Consider the following 17419-nt stretch of genomic DNA (forward strand, 5'->3'; position numbering starts at 1 on the left):
AGGTTTTGGGGTACATGTGAAGAACATGCAAGTTTGTTGCATAGGTACACACATGGCGTGTGATTTGCTGCCTTCCTTCCCATCACCTATATCTGGCATTTCTCCCCATGCTATCTCTCCCCAACTCCCCACCCCCCACTGTCCCTCCCCTATTTCCCCCCAACAGACCCCAGTGTGTGATGCTCCCCTCCCTGTGTCCATGTGTTCTCCTTGTTCAACACCCACCTATGAGTGAGAACATGCGGTGTTTGGTTTTCTGTTCTTGTATCAGTTTGCTGAGAATGATGGTTTCCAGGTTCATCCATGTCCCTACAAAGGATATGAACTCATCATTTTTTATGGCTGCATACTATTCCATGGTGCATATGTTCCACATTTTCCCTGTCCAGTCTATTATCGATGGGCATTTGGGTTGGTTCCAGGTCTTTGCTATTGTAAACTGTGCTGCAATGAACATTCGTGTGCATGTGTCCTTATAGTAGAACGATTTATACTCCTTTGGATATATACCCAGTAACGGGATTGCTGGGTCAAATGGAATTTCTATTTCTAGGTCCTTGAGGAATCGCCACACTGTCTTCCACAATGGTTGAACTAATTTACACTCCCACCAACAGTGTAAAAGTGTTCGTATTTCTCCACATCCTCTCCAGCATCTGTTGTCTCCAGATTTTTTAATGATCACCATTCTAACTGGCATGAGATGGTATCTCAATGTGGTTTTGATTTGCATTCCTCTAATGACCAGTGATGATGAGCATTTTTTCATATGCTTGTTGGCCTCATGTATGTCTTCTTTTGTCAAGTATCTGTTCATATCCTTCGCCCACTTTTGAATGGGCTTTTTTTCTGGTAAATCTGTTTTAGTTCTTTGTAGATTCTGGATATCAGCCCTTTGTCAGATGGGTAGACGGCAAAATTTTTTTCCCATTCTATTGGTTGCCGATTCACTCTAATGACTGTTTCTTTTGCTGTGCAGAAGCTGTGGAGTTTGATTAGGTCCCATTTGTCTCTTTTGGCTTTTGTTGCCATTGCTTTTGGTGTTTTGGTCATGAAGTCCTTGCCTATGCCTATGTCCTGAATGGTACTGCCTAGATTTTCTTCTAGGGTTTTTACGGTGTTAGGTCTTATGTTTAAGTCTTTAATCCATCTGGAGTTAATTTTAGTGTAAGGTGTCAGGAAGGGGTCCAGTTTCTGCTTTCTGCACATGGCTAGCCAGTTTTCCCAACACCATTTATTAAACAGGGAATCCTTTCCCCATTGCTTGTTTTTGTGAGGTCTGTCAAAGATCAGATGGTTGTAGATGTGTGGTGTTGCCTCCAAGGCCTCTGTTCTGTTCCATTGGTCTATGTCTCTGTTTTGGGACCAGTACCATGCTGTTTTGATTACTGTAGCCTTGTAGTATAGTTTGAAGTCAGGTAGTGTGATGCCTCCAGCTTTGTTCTTTTTGCTTAGAATTGACTTGGCTATGTGGGCTCTCTTTTGGTTCCATATGAAGTTCAAGGTGGTTTTTTCCAGTTCTGTGAAGAAGGTCATTGGTACCTTGATGGGGATAGCGCTGATTCTGTAAATTACTTTGGGCAGTATGGCCATTTTCACAATATTGATTTTTCCTAACTATGAACATGGAATGTTTCTCCATCTGTTTGTGTCCTCTCTTATTACGTTGAGCAGTGGTTTGTAGTTCTCCTTGAAGAGGTCCTTTACGTTCCTTGTTAGTTGTATTCCTAGGTATTTTATTCTCTTTGTAGCAATTGTGAATGGCAGTTCGTTCTTGATTTGGCTCTAAGTCTGTTATTGGTGTATAGGAATGCTTGTGATTTTTGCACATTGATTTTGTATCCTGAGACTTTGCTGAAGTTGCTTATCAGTTTCAGGAGATTTTGGGCTGAGACGATGGGGTCTTCTAAATATACAGTCATCATGTCATCTGCAAATAGAGACAATTTGACTTCCTCGGAAGGAGGATGTTATTACAATTAATAAACCTATCGTAGAAGTGATACTCCCTGTTCAACTCCCTACCCATCCCAGAAGGCACAGGTCTGAGAATAAATGAATTAAAAATACATAGTAAGTTTTCAAATAAATTTAATCAGTAAAATATGTGCTGAAATATCACATAAAAATTAACTTACAGTTCAAGGATTGTGCAGTTGACAACTCCCCTCAACTCCCTGCAACTTTCCCAACCCTCAGGTCAAACAGGATGAAAAGAAACAAAAAAGAAAAAGCTGTAAGATGAAATTGACTTGTTCTGCTTGGAAATAAGATTACAAATTAGTAAATCAAAATCTTGACCTTTCACAATAATCGTGGTGTGCTGCAGGCGTCTCGATGCGGGCAGGCTGCCTGCACGCCTGTGCTGTGACACTAACACTGTCCTCCCTTGCACCGGAGCGCCTCTTTGTTCAGTATATGCCTTTGTTAACCTCTGACTCGCCTCACTTAAAGACCAGCTTTGCAAGTGTTGTTTTTTAAAAGCATATGTGTCAAAACTGTGATGTAAGAGAATAAAATCCTTGGAGGCCTTGATTTGAAGCTGTGAATCTGTAGCCTACCAAGGACAGTAAACACATTCCTGTTGTGAACGCTGCTCCAGAAGCAGCTGAGGAACTAGGAAAAAGTGGACACTCCCTCCATCACCAGTTCAGTGACTCATGCCTCCTGCCTTGCACAGTTGCTCAGGACTTCCCTGAGAGTGATGAGAATGGTGCCCCTTTTCCCCAGCCCAAAAAGTAGGCAGAGAGAGGTAACCAGTTGTGTGTTTCATTTTGGACAGGCATGAGGAGGTGACTTTTTAAAAAAATGTCTTTTAATAAAATTAGTGACTTAAAATTTTAAGGGACTGTGTTACCTTACCTGGGAAGACAGGTGTCCCCATTCTGCTGCAGTACTGAAACTACTGGGTCTATTAGTAACATGATTTTCACTAAACCTCTGTACGAGAGTGTCAGGCTGAATCAGTTCACTCCTCACTCTGCAAATCATCTCTGAATTACAAATGGGCAAAGATGGTCTGAGACTGGAGTCTGACAGGATCTCCATTTTGTAAGAAAGAATAAGGTTCAGTTTCATTTTATAAATTCCATTTTCACCAAAAGTTCTGGCTTCTTGATGACTAAATCTTACAGAAAGCATCGAAGGATCTTTACAGACGGGGTGCAGCCAGATAAAGACAGTTTACCAAAACCATTATGTCAAGTGAAAACTGTATTCAGGACTGATTATTCCCAGAGAAAGATGCCATCGTGAAAGCACTTGATCTGTCCAGGCTGATTGTCAATCAGCTGACAACTGCCTGTTGTCTTCAATGCCAACTTCTGAAATCCTGAAAACTAAACCTTGTAAGTTGATATCACTGCTACTAGGAAAAAACCAAAGCATGGCTCTGATTGAAACCCGATGAGATATTCTAAAGATATGTTTATATTATCACCCTAAGAAATTCACAAAGATGGCTCTGCTTGTAAAGGGGTCTCAGTGAAATACAATTTTACACTCTTGCATGAGTGTGCATTTAGTCTGGTCTACTGGTTTACTCTTCAGGGGGAAATCTCATTAAAATGTATGAGTTGGCACCACAGGTGACACCATTGCCATCTGTCTCAGGAATCCACACACCTGTAGGCTAGGTGTATAATGCTGAGGCTCTGACTGGAAGTTGGAGTGTGCTGGAAAACTGGCTCTGCCCCAGGCTGGCTTGAAGCAGCTCTGCCTGGTCAGGCCCAAACCCTGAGTTCTGTTGCCTGGGAAGGAGGTTGGCAGTTTCTGGTTGGAAGGCAGGAATATGCCAGCCTTAGCACTCAGCATGCTATCTAACAGAGTATTCAGTAAAAGCTCTTACTGTATGAAACAAATTAATGGACAACCTTTTGTGGGGCTCTTTTGTAAGAGACACTGGTGATACCAACTCCTAGGTTTCCACATTCGAGGTCATCTGGGTCTAGAAAAGAGCTGTTTAATCTCTGTCCAGGGTTATATATCAACGTGAACTTCTGTTCCTAGCTTTCAAGAACCTAGAACATTACTGTACCAAGGTAAGGATATTTTAGCTGAGCTCCCCCACCCCACCTATATTTTAGTAATTATTGCTAAAATAATTATTAAGATGGCCATGAAGTTTTGGAAAGTACACACCCTCCTTCAGCTTTGAGTTGGTTAGTTCAGGACACAGCTTGTGACCATGACCCACTATTTTATACCGTATCTTTGATTTCAATTGAATTTAGTTGTATAGTTTCTACATAGTGACTATTGGGGAAAAGTCAGCCGATCTATCTGAAAGGCCGTATTCTTTACCAATTTCCAAAAGCAGCATGGAAGTGGCTGCCATGCTTCTCCAGCAGGTTTTAGACAAACACGTTCATGGATTGTTTGCAATAGAGCTGACCCTTGGTTGTGAGATGGGAAGCATCTGATTGAAACCTTTAGTCAAATAGCTTAGCAAGACTCATGTAAGACTGTCAACACCAAATTCCCTCTTTTAAAATATCCACAGGGCAAAAAGGGGCCTTGTTATAGGTGGGCCTTTCATAGCCTTGTCCCAGTAAAAAGTCAGCTGTCACACTAAGAAGCACAGACTTCTGCAGCCTCCGCTCCATGAAATTCAATCTGGCCCAAGAGCTTCCATCACCTTTGTTGGGTTCTGAAATGATACAGTAAATCTAAACTCCCAAAAAGATGCCTGAAACGCATATCAAAGTCATGCTGACAGATCCTACTAGCAGTCTTGTTACCTGTGTAGGTAACAGTGGGTTAACTTAAACCTTTTAAGACAGGAACAAAATTCAGTGACCCTACAAGCTAGGAAAGGTCAGTCCTAGCTAAAATCATGATCAGTTTTAGGATTCTAGGTGCAAGAGGTCAAAGAACTGAGGGCTTCCACCCACCTTGTCCTGGTCCTTTTCCCTAAAGAACCTTTGAAAAATCTTTCACTAAAGCCCTGTTTTTCCAGTTAATGAGCTGCCAGGATAATCTGTCCTCCAGAAACAAGTAATGGCCTAATAAATGCCTGAATGTAGAGAGGATTTACTGAGGCAAAATTATCCTAAAAACCATTCTCAGTCTTCTGAGAGCTCTTTCTAAAGCATTAGGTTTATGATGGTCATTCAAAAAGAAGCGGGGAAAACAAGTCAACTTCATTTTCTTCCAATGTTTCCTCAGTGAAGTGATTTAAGGCTGGAACATAAACTGGTTTGACAGTGTTCTGTTTTAAGCTGTTACCTGATGGAGAAATAGTATTATGTGATTTATAGACTGACGGCTGAAGCAACAAGGGGCCTAGACTATCTTCTTAATGACTTAAAGCTGATGTGGCATCAGCTACAAGAGACTGCTGTTTCCAGGAAGAGCTCACACTGCAAAGCAGGCTGTGGTTTGCAGCAAACCACACATGACACCAGCCTGAGCCAGTGACTGGTAGCACGTGCAATAATAGCTGACCTGCAATAAAGTGTTTCATAAAAATGGCAAGCATGACAGCCATTTCAGTAAATACAGGGCTGGTAATTAGCAATTATGTTGAACTGCCCTTAAATGAGAACTGGAGCATATGCAGATATTGAACACCATGCCAGGGACAAGGCCCACCCCTGCTGCGGCTGTACTTCCCTACTGGAGACAGCCTAGACACGCTGATCCAGATTCAGAAGAGCAGCCCATCCGCAACCCTAAACCTTACACAGATGTGACAACCAGTCCACATGAACACTACAGCCAAGATGACTCAGAGACACTGAAAACAGCTTTCAACCCTGAGTACCCAATGGCTGCCCAAATCAAACAGGCAACCCCAATATTCATGTAGCCTGTTTCTAGATTCTGTTCATTAGAGGATGCCTTCCCGACAGCACCTTGGCTCCATGATGTCTTATACTGGACAGAAACCAGCTACATCTGACCTAAATAAAAGCCACCTGCTAAGAAAAGGGTACTTCTTAAAAATACTGAACGCATCCTACCTAAAGTGACAGACAGCCACTGCAACCCCAGCACATCAGAGGATTTTCCAAAATAACACTCAACAAAATGGGGACAACTTCGCAATTCCTCTAAATACCACGGATAGGAGGCATCTAATGGTAAAGAAAAACCACATCTCTAACTGGTTATTCCAGCACTCCCATTTCATGGTTGGGAAACTGTATTTTACCAGCCATGAAATTATGTTTTAAGCTGAACCTAACCTGGAATTTCTTTGTGTAAAATTTTAAAAACATTTACTTAGCCATTTCCAAAAAATCAATTTTAAATATCCCAGTGCTCTCATACATTTTGAACCACAGAAGTCACTCAGTCTGGAACTTTAAGTCAGGCCCTGAATTATGAATTGAGGTTAATGTTGTGATAGTCCAGGAACCTTAGGCTCACTCACCTTTCCTGCCCAGGCCAGACACAGTGACGCCAGCCCAGGGGCTGCACCAGGGGGTGGTGCCCACCATTTCTCTTCCCCTACATTCTTCCAGCAAGTAGCATAGTGACTGATGTGGGAGCTTGTCACACAGAGAAGTAGCCACACTCTCAGACCATATTTGTAAGCATGCCAAATATATTTAAGTTCCTCCCCGCAACTCATTACAAAAAGGGGTATTTCTAAGGACTCACCTATTTACTTTAGGACCGGAACATTCTACTTCATTGCCAATGACGTTTTTCCTGACAAGGAGTTCCCTTTCTCATGCACCCATTCCATGGTTTCTTCACATCTGCCTAGATCAATGTTCACTCCCCCAGTCTTTCAGGATTTGCTTTTCTCCTATGGACAGCCTCAGTTCTCTACTGTTTTTCTTTTGGCATGTCCACATCATTCCCTAAATAACCCACTCCCGGTTATTTCACTCAACCACATGGGTTTTCCCATTCTCTCTATGTCCAGGTCAATTTTCTGACTTCATTTTGCAAAACCATGGACACAAACCTGTGAGGACTGTGATGGATTCAGAAACATGAACCAGTTTTCAATTCCAAATAGGAAATTAGAGTTATCGTATGAGTTTGCCACCAGCAACCCAGCATGGGAAGTTAAATTCTCCTGCCTATTACCACAGACACCAGTCATCTCTGTCCTCATTTAAAGGCTGGGTGTAGTGACTCACACCTCTAATTTCAGCACTTTGGGAGACCAAGGCGGGACAATTGCTTGAGCCCAGGACTTTAAGACCAGCCTGTGCAATATGATGAAATCCCATTTCTACAAACTGTACCAAAAAGTTAGCTGGGTGTGCTGGCACATTCCTACAGTCTCAGCTACTCCGGAGGCTGAAGAGGGAGGATCACTTGAGCCCAGGAGGTTGAGGCTACAATGAGCTGTGATCACACCACTCCACTCTAGCCCAGATAGTACAAGACCCTGTCTCAAAAAAACAAAATAATAAAGTAAGTCTGTTTCAGTACCTACTGAAAAAAACAGTAAGAGGCACAAAATCAATCTCTCCCAAAGGAAACCTTCCACAAAGGGGACCATGGTGTTCTACAATGCAGAAACACAGATTCAAGAAGAATCAACACCACTACCGGATAATGGAGACAGGTGTAAATCAAACTACAAAGCTAAAGAATTCCACTTCCAGATGTGGCATTAGCATTTTATGACTTTGTAAGTCCAAACAAGAAGATAAATACTTGTGCAAAACAAAGTTAGAGGATAATAAATTACAGCTGAACTTCCAACTTCAACTGTTCCTCTTTCTCTATCTTAAGCTACCTTTTCTAATGGAGATTTGCGGGCTGTGCAAATACCACCAGGCATCAAGAAGCCAGGCGCAGGCCAGTCAGTTGTGCCTCATCCCTCCTGGCTGCTGCACCACAGCTGAGCAAACCATTTGTCAAGATAAACAGAAATGTACAGTGAGTAGGAATCTTCAATGTCTTGTTTGGACTATGAAACATGAAAGCAAGGCTGACTTCTAACAGCTCACCTGCCCAGGCCAGGTATCCTGTGGTCATTTCACGGGCCAGCTCTCAATTTCTCATTCACTCAATACAAAGCTACTTCAAGATTCCTGAAGCAAAAAGGGCCTCTGCTGCTCCACAGCATTGCAGGTGTGGTTCCTTCCTCCACTGCCCTGCCTGTGCACGAGGGGCCTGATTAAGACCAAACCAGTGCTCCTGGGGCACAAGCACCAGACCCGTGGCTGCCGTCGGGGCTTCACAGAGATGCTCACAAAGAACAGAGAGAGCTGGGCCTTCCAATTTCCCTCCAAACAGGAGGCTCAAGCTCGTTACTTGCTTCTCACCTGAAGAACTGGACCCAAAATAGAGGGGAGTGGAATTTGATATCCATAAAAATCAGTTGTTTATGGTCTCGTTTTCAGCTCACAATTATTCTGTGTTTTCCCTTCTTGGTGGTGGTTTCACATGGCTGTGGCTCTAAGTATAATCCTGCCTCTTGGAGCAGGCTGCAAAGCAGCAGAGGGGCACTCATACAGTACGGCGGGGCCTTCTAATAAACCCCATTACTCACAAGGCAGCATTTCCATGCCAAGTGAGTCACCAGCAGGCACTTGGCTTTGCAGGGCTCCAGGTGACCTGTTTGCATTGACATCCAAGATCCCGAAGTGGGCTGTACAGTTCCTGTTTCTCTACAAAGTGCAGCTTATTAGCAAAAGCAAATCGAATTTTAAATAATTACCAGTGTTTTTACAGGCTGCATTTAGTTTATCTCCCCACCCCACCCCACATTCCCTCCCTGAAAAAACCCGCTATGAAATGGCTTCACAAGTTAATCAGTTTGTTTTTATAAAACACTTAGAAAAATAATGATGGTCGTCTTCTTACATACATATGTGATACCATACTTTCTTCATCTGATCAATCAAACTCCTAAAAACTAAAGTAACAGTTTGCATAGGTATACTTAATTTTGTGCAAATCTTACTAAAATAAGGCCATCTTCAGTGTTTAGGTAGTGTCACACTAATTAAAGTAAGCTCTGAAGAAACAAGAACAATTCTCTGCATTCTAAATTCTCTCCAAGGACTTCTGACTTCCCAGGCAGAGAGCTGGACCAGTGTATCGGCCCTCACCATAATGCAATACATGCTGGGGGACACACAACCTGGAAGTAAATCCAAAGGGACAAGTGATATGTGCTTCTGTGATGGAGGCAAGAGGGGCTCCATCTTCATTCTTCCTTTACAGAACAGAGGCCAAAGTGCAGGAGGTAACAGGACCACTCGCACAGTTGCAGAGGTGTACATTCCTCCTGTGCTGCTGAACGGCTAGAATCCTGACATGGGGCACTTCCAGATATCACTGAACCCCAATATTTGCTTGGTGTGATCTGAGCTGCAAGATGGGTGACTCAAAGGGATAGGAGAATGACAACCGAAAAATATAAGGAGAAAAAACTGAGCAAAGAAAACTGCCAAGGGAGCAACCAGCTTATGAGACTTACATTCTATATAACTAAGGTGGAAAGGCCCGGCTAGAGAGAGAGAGGAAAGAGATAGAAAATTCCCCTCCCCACAAATCAAGTATTGTCAGGAAATATCAAAGTAGAAATCTTTGTAAGCAGCTTTGCATTTAACATTCAGTCAAGACACTAAAACCTTTCAAAACAAGAACCTCTATAAAAAAAAAAAAAAGCTAACAACAGGAGTCCTCAAAGTCACCCAGGATCTTGTAGCACAGAATGGAGTGTTCCTGGGCCAAGGCCGCCAGCTCCTTCAGGAACTCTGGAAAGAGGGCAGCAGCCAGCATGGGGTTCCTCACCGGCGGGGGCAGGTTAGGGGGTGCCTCAGCCACCTTGGTTCTGTGGGTCAGGAAGGGCTGAAGCACTCTTGGAGGTCCATCCAAAAGGTTCTTGCCACTTCCTGTCCTGGGAGCCTCCTGAATGGGATCTGAAACCAGAAAGAAGACAATCACGGCGTTCCTCCATCGCCTTCCCACCCACCCTCTTCAGTGGAGCATGTGTTGTGGGGGCAGAGTTGCTGCAGGGTATCTAGTTATGGGTGCAGTTTCTATAACAGACGAAATCCTGAAGATGCAGCCCTAGTGGACTCCATGACACACATACTTGCCCAGCAGATAACCTCCAACAAAAGCATGTGATGAGACTTTCAACTTCATGCAGGAATCATGGCAAGAATATAGGTTTGTCAAGAACCCTCCATGTCAATGTGGGAATGGGAGAAACTGACAAAGGCATCTCCTGTGTCTGGCTTATTAAGGGGCAATGAGTAGCCCCACCTGCTCTCCCAGCCTCCCATGCTGAGATGACTGTTCTCCCTTCGCCAGTTAAGCCCTGACAGCACAGCACAGCTACAGCAAAGAGGCTGGGCTAAAGCTCTCTGCAGCTGGCGCTCCAGCCTCTCAGGCTCCCTGGTGACCTCCAGTCTTCTTCTGACCAGCACCTCCAACATTTTACATAAAAGGAGAGCAGAAGATTCCTTCAGATCAGCAGAAATAATGGAAGGGAAGTTGGGTGCTGGTAAGACCAGACAACTTCCTGCAACCATGGGGAATTAGTAACAGCAAATGGCTTAGAAGCTTACATTGAAAGAGGGTTTCCAAGAGTTTCCATCTCAATTTCAATAACATAGGCCTCAGATAAGTTCAAAATGCAAAACAAATCAAGGGATTTGCATTTTCATATCAAATCAGTTTTTACTAATTAAAATGGTTCAGCTTCCCTATTTGATTCCTCAACATCACCAGCCCTCATATATTTGTAGGAATAATTTATGCTTTCCTCTGCCCCCTACCCAAACAACCTCATTACTCCTTATAAATCATTATATTCAAGTCCTTCATTATTTTGGCTGCTTCTTAGAATTCAGTACCATATTTCAACACTCTTCTCAGAGTGTTGCTTAACTGCAGTACTAAAAATTCTTGACATTTATAGTACTTTCCACATCTCACTACTATAGTCTTTAGTGTTAAAAAAAAAAACTTCCACTTTACTGCTTTAAATATCCTTTTACATTTAAACTTGTCACAGCTTTAATGCCATAAAGAACTGGAAAAGTTGCTGAGAATCTGTCTTCTGCTACCTTTCAGCAAAAATTCATGAACCGGCAACAGAGGGAGCACAAAAGTGTTGATGTCACTGAGGTGCATGTCAACCTTGGAGAGCACCCCCTTCTCATCTCCCACCCTAGCTCTGGCCCTGTCACTCTCCAAAGCACCCAGCAAAGCTCACAAAGGAAGCTGGCCTATATTCCAATGGGGAATGGGACACTTGAGGACACACTCCCAGACCAAGACCTGCACTGTTCATGCTGGTTCCTCCGCCTGGAACTCCCTTACCCGTTTCTCTGCTCACCTAAATCATACTAGCCTTAGAGGCATTATTAGCACAGTGGTTAAGACCACAGAGTCTGCCACTCGCTGGCTGAGTGACTTCAGGCAAGTTGCTTTACCTCTCTGTACTTGGATTTCTTCACCTGTCAAAAGCTCAGTTGTTATAAGGATTAAATGAGTCAATAGGTACACAGTACACAGGGACTTCTGGATGGGTGTCAGCTACGGCATCATCCTCATCAGTACAGTTGTCACTGACTTCACAATGAATTTCCAGTTTCCTGTCCCCAGTAGGCATTCCTATAGTCTTTATGGCTTCCTCTGCCCTCTACCCAAACAGTCTCATTTCATTCTAGCCTCCTCTCCATGTTATTGACCAACTAAGGCTGCACTGCCCTTCAGCCTTGCATTATGTTTTATCTCCTCTACTAGACTCCGAGCTTTCTCAGGGCTGAGCCCTATCTGATAACATGTCTTTAGTAACCCCTAACACACTTCCATATTCATAGACGCTAATAAACATTTGCTAAATGAATGAGTGAAGAAACTGATCTCATAAGTCTTCCCTATTCCTGATGCTCCCTGCAGCTGCTCATATTCCTCATCTCCCCCATTCTCCTTCAAATTCATTCATTCTTTTCTTCCCTAAAAAGGGATTTTGTAGTTCATTTTTCTAGCTTGAGCTGTGAATAAAAAGTGTCATCGCTAAGGCTCATTTACTCAATATGAATCCAAGAATCAGAATTGTCTTCACTAATGAAGGCAGGAGAGCACCCAGTGAGGGAGCCCAAGGTCTGGCCAGGAGAAAATCCATAGCATGGTTCCATCAGGGCTGCAGCACATCGACCCAGGCTCCCCTCCGGGGTCTGGGCCTTTTGGTGTGTCATCAAGCACCATCAAATTTTCCATTCAAAAGCAACTTGACCTGAGTTATGGTCCCTACCTGGCCACCAACTCATCACAGAATGTCTCAGTTTCCATCTCTGTAAACTGGGGATATTAACTTCCTGATTTCCCTTCTAGAATTAATGCCCAGTAAAAGGGCTCTGAATATAGGTAAATACAAGGAACTGTCACTCTGTGGTTTGGAAAGTATTTGAGTAGAAAAAGAAAGGCCTGGCAAGTGGCTGAACCTCAGAGACCAACAGCTTCAAGAATAATAATGTGGAGCTGGCAACAGGATGTCCGCTTGCTCTGGAGCAGCGGCCACACAGACTTTTACTGCTGTTGGAAGCATTAGTGAGGAGGCTCGTTTTTCACTGGGGCTGCCAGGAGGCGAAGGGAATACAGGGCCTGCATGATGGAGCAGCTCTGGCTGCAGGCGCCTGAGTTACGCCCCTCATAAAAGGGTCCAACAAGCATGCACGAGCACCTGAAGAAAAAGGCAGGGCGGAGGGAAGTATAAATCAGTGTCAGAATTAGGAATGGTTTCTGAAATGTTGCCCTGGGTCTGAAAAGCTGCAACAGAAGGTTTTCAAAACTAATACTGGGAAGATTTCCGAAGCGGGGAGAGAGATATGTCATGTGTTCATCTCCCTGGCAGCAGCATTAGGCAAAGGGCAGAGCACATAGATACTTGGAAACCCAAATATTTGGCCCACTGCCATAATTCTTCATTGTAAATTACTCTGTATCCCAGTAAGAACAGGCCTCCAAGATTTGACTCATTTACAGGAAATCACGTCACAGTAAATGCTTCAAAAGTCAGTTCTGTACAAGGGGACAAGAAACTTTTATTCTGTCAGTTAAAGATGCTTTAAGTGGGGGAAGTGGGTAACTTGGCTAACCTAGAAAAGTTAGAAAGTTAATCTGAAAAACTCAAATAAAAGCAAAGTATTATAACCAGAGAGAAGATTTTTATAAGCCCTGGAGCGTCACAGACCTTACTAAAAGAGCATGGAACTCAGGTAACTAATCTGACAACCTTAGGCAGTGAGAACAAGTTCCCCCGGGCACATATTTTGCAATCATGGCTGCCAGACATTCTGAAACCAGGACAAGCCCAAGGTGTGAGTGACCCCCGCTCCCCCTGAATGTGCTGGTTAAGGCTGAGTGTACCCTCTCATCTAGGTTGGTCAGTGTGTGCACACATCTCCTGGAATTAGCTAGGATGGGCTCAGGCACTTGAGTTTCATGATCCTGGCTGAATACCCTGGGGGCCTCTAATTTTGGCTTTGTTAATGAAAATAAAGCAGCTAATGGTACCTTTTTTTGCCCTTTTCAGAGTGCTGTTTGATAATGAAAATTGACCACCTGAGAAAGCACCTTATAAATTGTAAAATACAGTGAAGACTAGGCCTGTCTAGAAGATTGCAGAATGCCCACAACTTGTTGCAGCTCTTCCCATCAAGAGGTAGGGGGTTTTGCTCCATTCTTGAATCTGCACTCGCCCTGTATCTTGCTTTGGCCAACAGAATGCTGCAGAATTGACCTTACATGAGCTCTGAGTCTGAGCCTCAAAAGATTTTCTATGCTTCTGATCTCACTCTTGGAACCCTATTAACTATGACATGGACGAGCCTGGGCTAATCTGCTGGATGGTGAGAAACACTCCCATCACCTCCATCACTCCAGCCAACAGCCACAGATGTGAGTGAGGCCACCCTAGACATCCAGCCACCCACTGATGGCAGACACAGAAAGAGAGTCCAGGCAAAATCAGCCTAGCCCAGATCAGCAAAACAGCCAGATGACCACACAGATTCATAAGCGATCATAAATGGCCTTGGGTTAAGCCAGTGAGTTTTTGCAATGGTTTACTATACTGCTAACTGGTGCATCTTCTCTCACAGGGTGGGTGGCAGCAGCATGCGCCCTGTTCAGGAGGAACACAGCTCACATCCTGACCACCCATGTGTCTACAGAGGTCACATGGCACCTGAGGTCCCCCTTCCCACGGAGATGCTGGGCCTCTTTCCCTCCACAAATGCCTTTGTCTGCTCTTCTCGAAGTCCAACAGCTTGAAGCCTGACTCCCCAATTTACCAGTGGCACATGGCCTACCTTTCTTTCAAACCCTACCTTGCAGTACCCTAAGGGCTCATCACAACCCAAGTTCTGGCTTCAGCTAGAAAGCACCTAAGAGATGGAGTACAAATCCTTCATTTAAAAGTCAAGGGACATGGGGCCTGTGAGGTAAAGCGACCAGGATCAATAGCAGCACAGGGGCAGCATCAGGCCTTCAGAGTTCTGGGTTCTTTTCAGCTTCTTTGAAAGGTGGAACAATTGCCCTGAGTTTCAATTCTGCCTCTCATTGCCAATCTTGTTTCTGATCACTTGCCTTTAGCCCAGGACTGAGAGCCTTATTCTCTCCATTGTTTGTCTGCCACAAAGAAGTCTGAATGGTCTGTGTGTGGAAAAGTCAAAGCCAGTGCAATATGGGGCATTCCTAGTCTGCTCCTACCAAGGCCTAAGTCACAGCTCAGAGGTAAATGGTCAGCAAATCAGTCCGACCAGAGCTTAAATAAGGTAAAGCAGCAGCAGCGCTCTGGCCCTGGCCAGCCATTCTCAGTGCTCCTACTAGCACCGACCCATCCCCTCACTCCCACTCCTCACTCTGCCTGGGCCCTGGCCTAACACCACCTCTAGAGCTCACAAAAAAAGGCACTCTCAGGGATTTGAGGCTGAGCATAAACTTTACTTCACCCAGTCCAAACAGTTTTTCTGTTTTGTTTTTTGTTTTACCTACTAGGCCCTGAAGCACACTTATTTTTGGCCCAAGAGCCTCTGAAAACGTAATAAAGAGAACACATGCCCTTCTCAGGAAAGGGCTACCCAAAAAATGGCTCAGGGAGTGCACATAATGCCTCCTTCTGGCCCATGTGTGCTGTGTTATTTATTCTAGCCTGACAACACCCTACACGTCAGCTCCTTCCAGACACCACTCTCAGTTAAGAAAACAAAAGCCCCTCAAGACCCTCCAAAGAGGAAACGGGCCAAATGTGAACAGAGCAGAGCTTTCTTTAGGTTTAAGAATGCTAGGCCTGTAATCCCAGCACTTTGGAAGGCCAAGGCGGGTGGATCACAAGGTCAGGAGATCGAGACCATCCTAGCTAACAAGGTGAAACCCCGTCTCTACTAAAAATATAAAAAGTTAGCCAGGCGTGGTGGTGGGTGCCTGTAGTCCCAGCTACTCAGAAGGCTGAGGGAGGAGAATCACTTAAACCAGGGAAGCAGAGGTTGCAGTAAGCTGAGATCATGCCGCCATGCTTCAGCCTGGGTGACAGAGCGAGACTCAGTCAAAGAAAAAAAAGAACGCTAAGAGGTGGCTCCTCCCTGTTGCATAAAAATGAAAATATCTCTGAATGCTTCTAGGGTTCAGAAGCCAGTGCTGCATCTGTGAAGTGAGGCCAGTAGGCTAGGAACGTGGAGGAGGAATTTAAGGAGGGGCACTGTGGAGAAACCTGGCTTACCCTTGGTTAGCGCTGCAGGGGTCATATCAGACATGTCCACACGGAAGAGCAGGTATTGCTGGGCTTGTATGAGGAGTCCTGGGAAGTCTCTCTCCACAGAAGCAAACTGTTCAATCTTGTTTTTCACAGATGCAAGGACCTGTCAAAAACAGCATTACCAATGTTAATGCCTCACAGTGAAATTCTACCCTCAGTTATCAGTATATCTTGCAGGTACAAACCTCTTTATGGGAACTATTATGATGTTAGACATTTGCTCATTTTTAACTGCCTGGGTGTTCTGCGTAGGGCACCCTCAAAACATCAAACTAAATGAAGCTCTGCAGTTTGTCTAGAATAAACTACACAGTGAGCTTAATAGGACAGGGAAGGAAAGCAAATGAATTAGAGCTGAGGAATTTTTGAAAAACAAAGTAACAGAGAGAGAGAAGCCCTGCAAATCAGCAACCACAAAATCAACAGGTATGGATGTGGGCTCGGCTAACATACCTGATAGAGAGAGCGGACGCTTGGCTGGAAGACCATGTTGGTGTTGAGCAGAAAGGAGCGCAGGAGTGGCTGGGGGTAGCTAGCTAGCTGCGTAATGATCCCAATAAGCAGCAAATTCACATGTAAAGAGTTCTCCAGCATGTTCTCCAGCTTTGACAGGACCACGCTGATGAATGGACCTGCCGGAAGAACACAAGGCTTCAGGGCTGGCTGGGCTCCCAGGGATGGCTTTCCCCACCAACTGCAGAACCATTGGTGCCACAGCTCCCAAACCGCCACAGGCCCACAGGTGCAAGTCAGACATGGCAAATGCGGCCGAGTTTTCTCCTGCCTCAAGACCAAAACCGAAAACAACCAACCACGGCAAAAAGAAAACAGGAAAATATGCATGGCTACTGACATTTTGACTCTGTAAGCAGTTTTGATACTTATTAAAATTATCACAGACTCGGCAAAAAAAAATAATTTAACTTTTTAAAATTAAAATATACTTTTCTACATTGTTCCTGTATTTCTTGGGGCTGCCAATGCTTAAAACATGACAGTCATCATCTCATAATGCCACGGACACAGGGTTTCATGTAAGCACTAGAGGCCATTAAAAGTCTTGGTAATGAAAAGTCTCTGTAAAGAACACCAAAAATGCACAAACTATGTTTATCAAATAGTGATACTATGAACAGGGGTTGCCTATCTTGAACAAGCACACTGAGAAAAAATTGGTTTTGTCAAGTGTTGTAATGTGGAACAATAAAAAAAAAAAATAGACAGGTGAGAGGTGGAGGATCCCCTGGGTATAAGCTTAGTAGCCTCGGCAATTCGGTAACCACACTTGAATTTTCAGAGGAGAGAGAAAAGGGTGTCAATTTGGGGAGATATAGTTCGGCATGTCATAGATTTCTTAAAAAAGAAAATCCATATGACTACAAAAGCAGTCATTTTTTAAAAGCAGTTAAAAATTAGTCATACAAAAGCAGTCCATTAAAAAAATAGGCAAAAAGATGTTTCTGCTACTTTGGGTCGCTAGAAAATTAATATGCTTTACGTTTGAGTTCACTGAAGGCAGGGAAAACCAAAAATAAATCTGGCATTAATAAACTTACTTGAAGATACTTTAAATTTTTACCGTAAAAGTGTTCCGTTCAACACAATCAATGAGAATTTTGCATTTCCCTGGTGGAGCTATTGATGATGCTACTAAACCATGGCATGTTTTATAATGAAAGCACATATCCCTTGATAGATAAGCCACACCTTATGAAGATATCACCA

General features: G+C 43.9%; 1 protein-coding gene across 4 annotated transcripts in view; it reads right to left on the reverse strand.

The window, feature by feature from the left end:
* Positions 1–1811: 1811 nt before the first annotated feature.
* Positions 1812–17419, reverse strand: part of FHIP1A (FHF complex subunit HOOK interacting protein 1A) — a 282110-nt gene continuing 266502 nt past the window's right edge. For all 4 annotated transcript variants that reach the window (XM_012470035.2, XM_012470037.2, XM_012470036.2 and 1 more), the window contains 3 exons: positions 16148–16326; positions 15659–15797; positions 1812–9842 (listed from right to left, as the gene is read on the reverse strand). In XM_012470035.2, the coding sequence (XP_012325458.1) occupies positions 9589–9842; positions 15659–15797; positions 16148–16326 (572 nt within the window). In that variant the 3' untranslated portion in view covers positions 1812–9588. The remainder of the gene's footprint in view (positions 9843–15658; positions 15798–16147; positions 16327–17419) is intronic.

Source organism: Aotus nancymaae, unplaced genomic scaffold (genome assembly GCF_030222135.1).
Source record: "Aotus nancymaae isolate 86718 unplaced genomic scaffold, 86718_ANA_hifiasm-v0.15.2.pri h1tg000033l, whole genome shotgun sequence".
In the NCBI taxonomy this organism is placed as follows: domain Eukaryota; kingdom Metazoa; phylum Chordata; class Mammalia; order Primates; family Aotidae; genus Aotus; species Aotus nancymaae.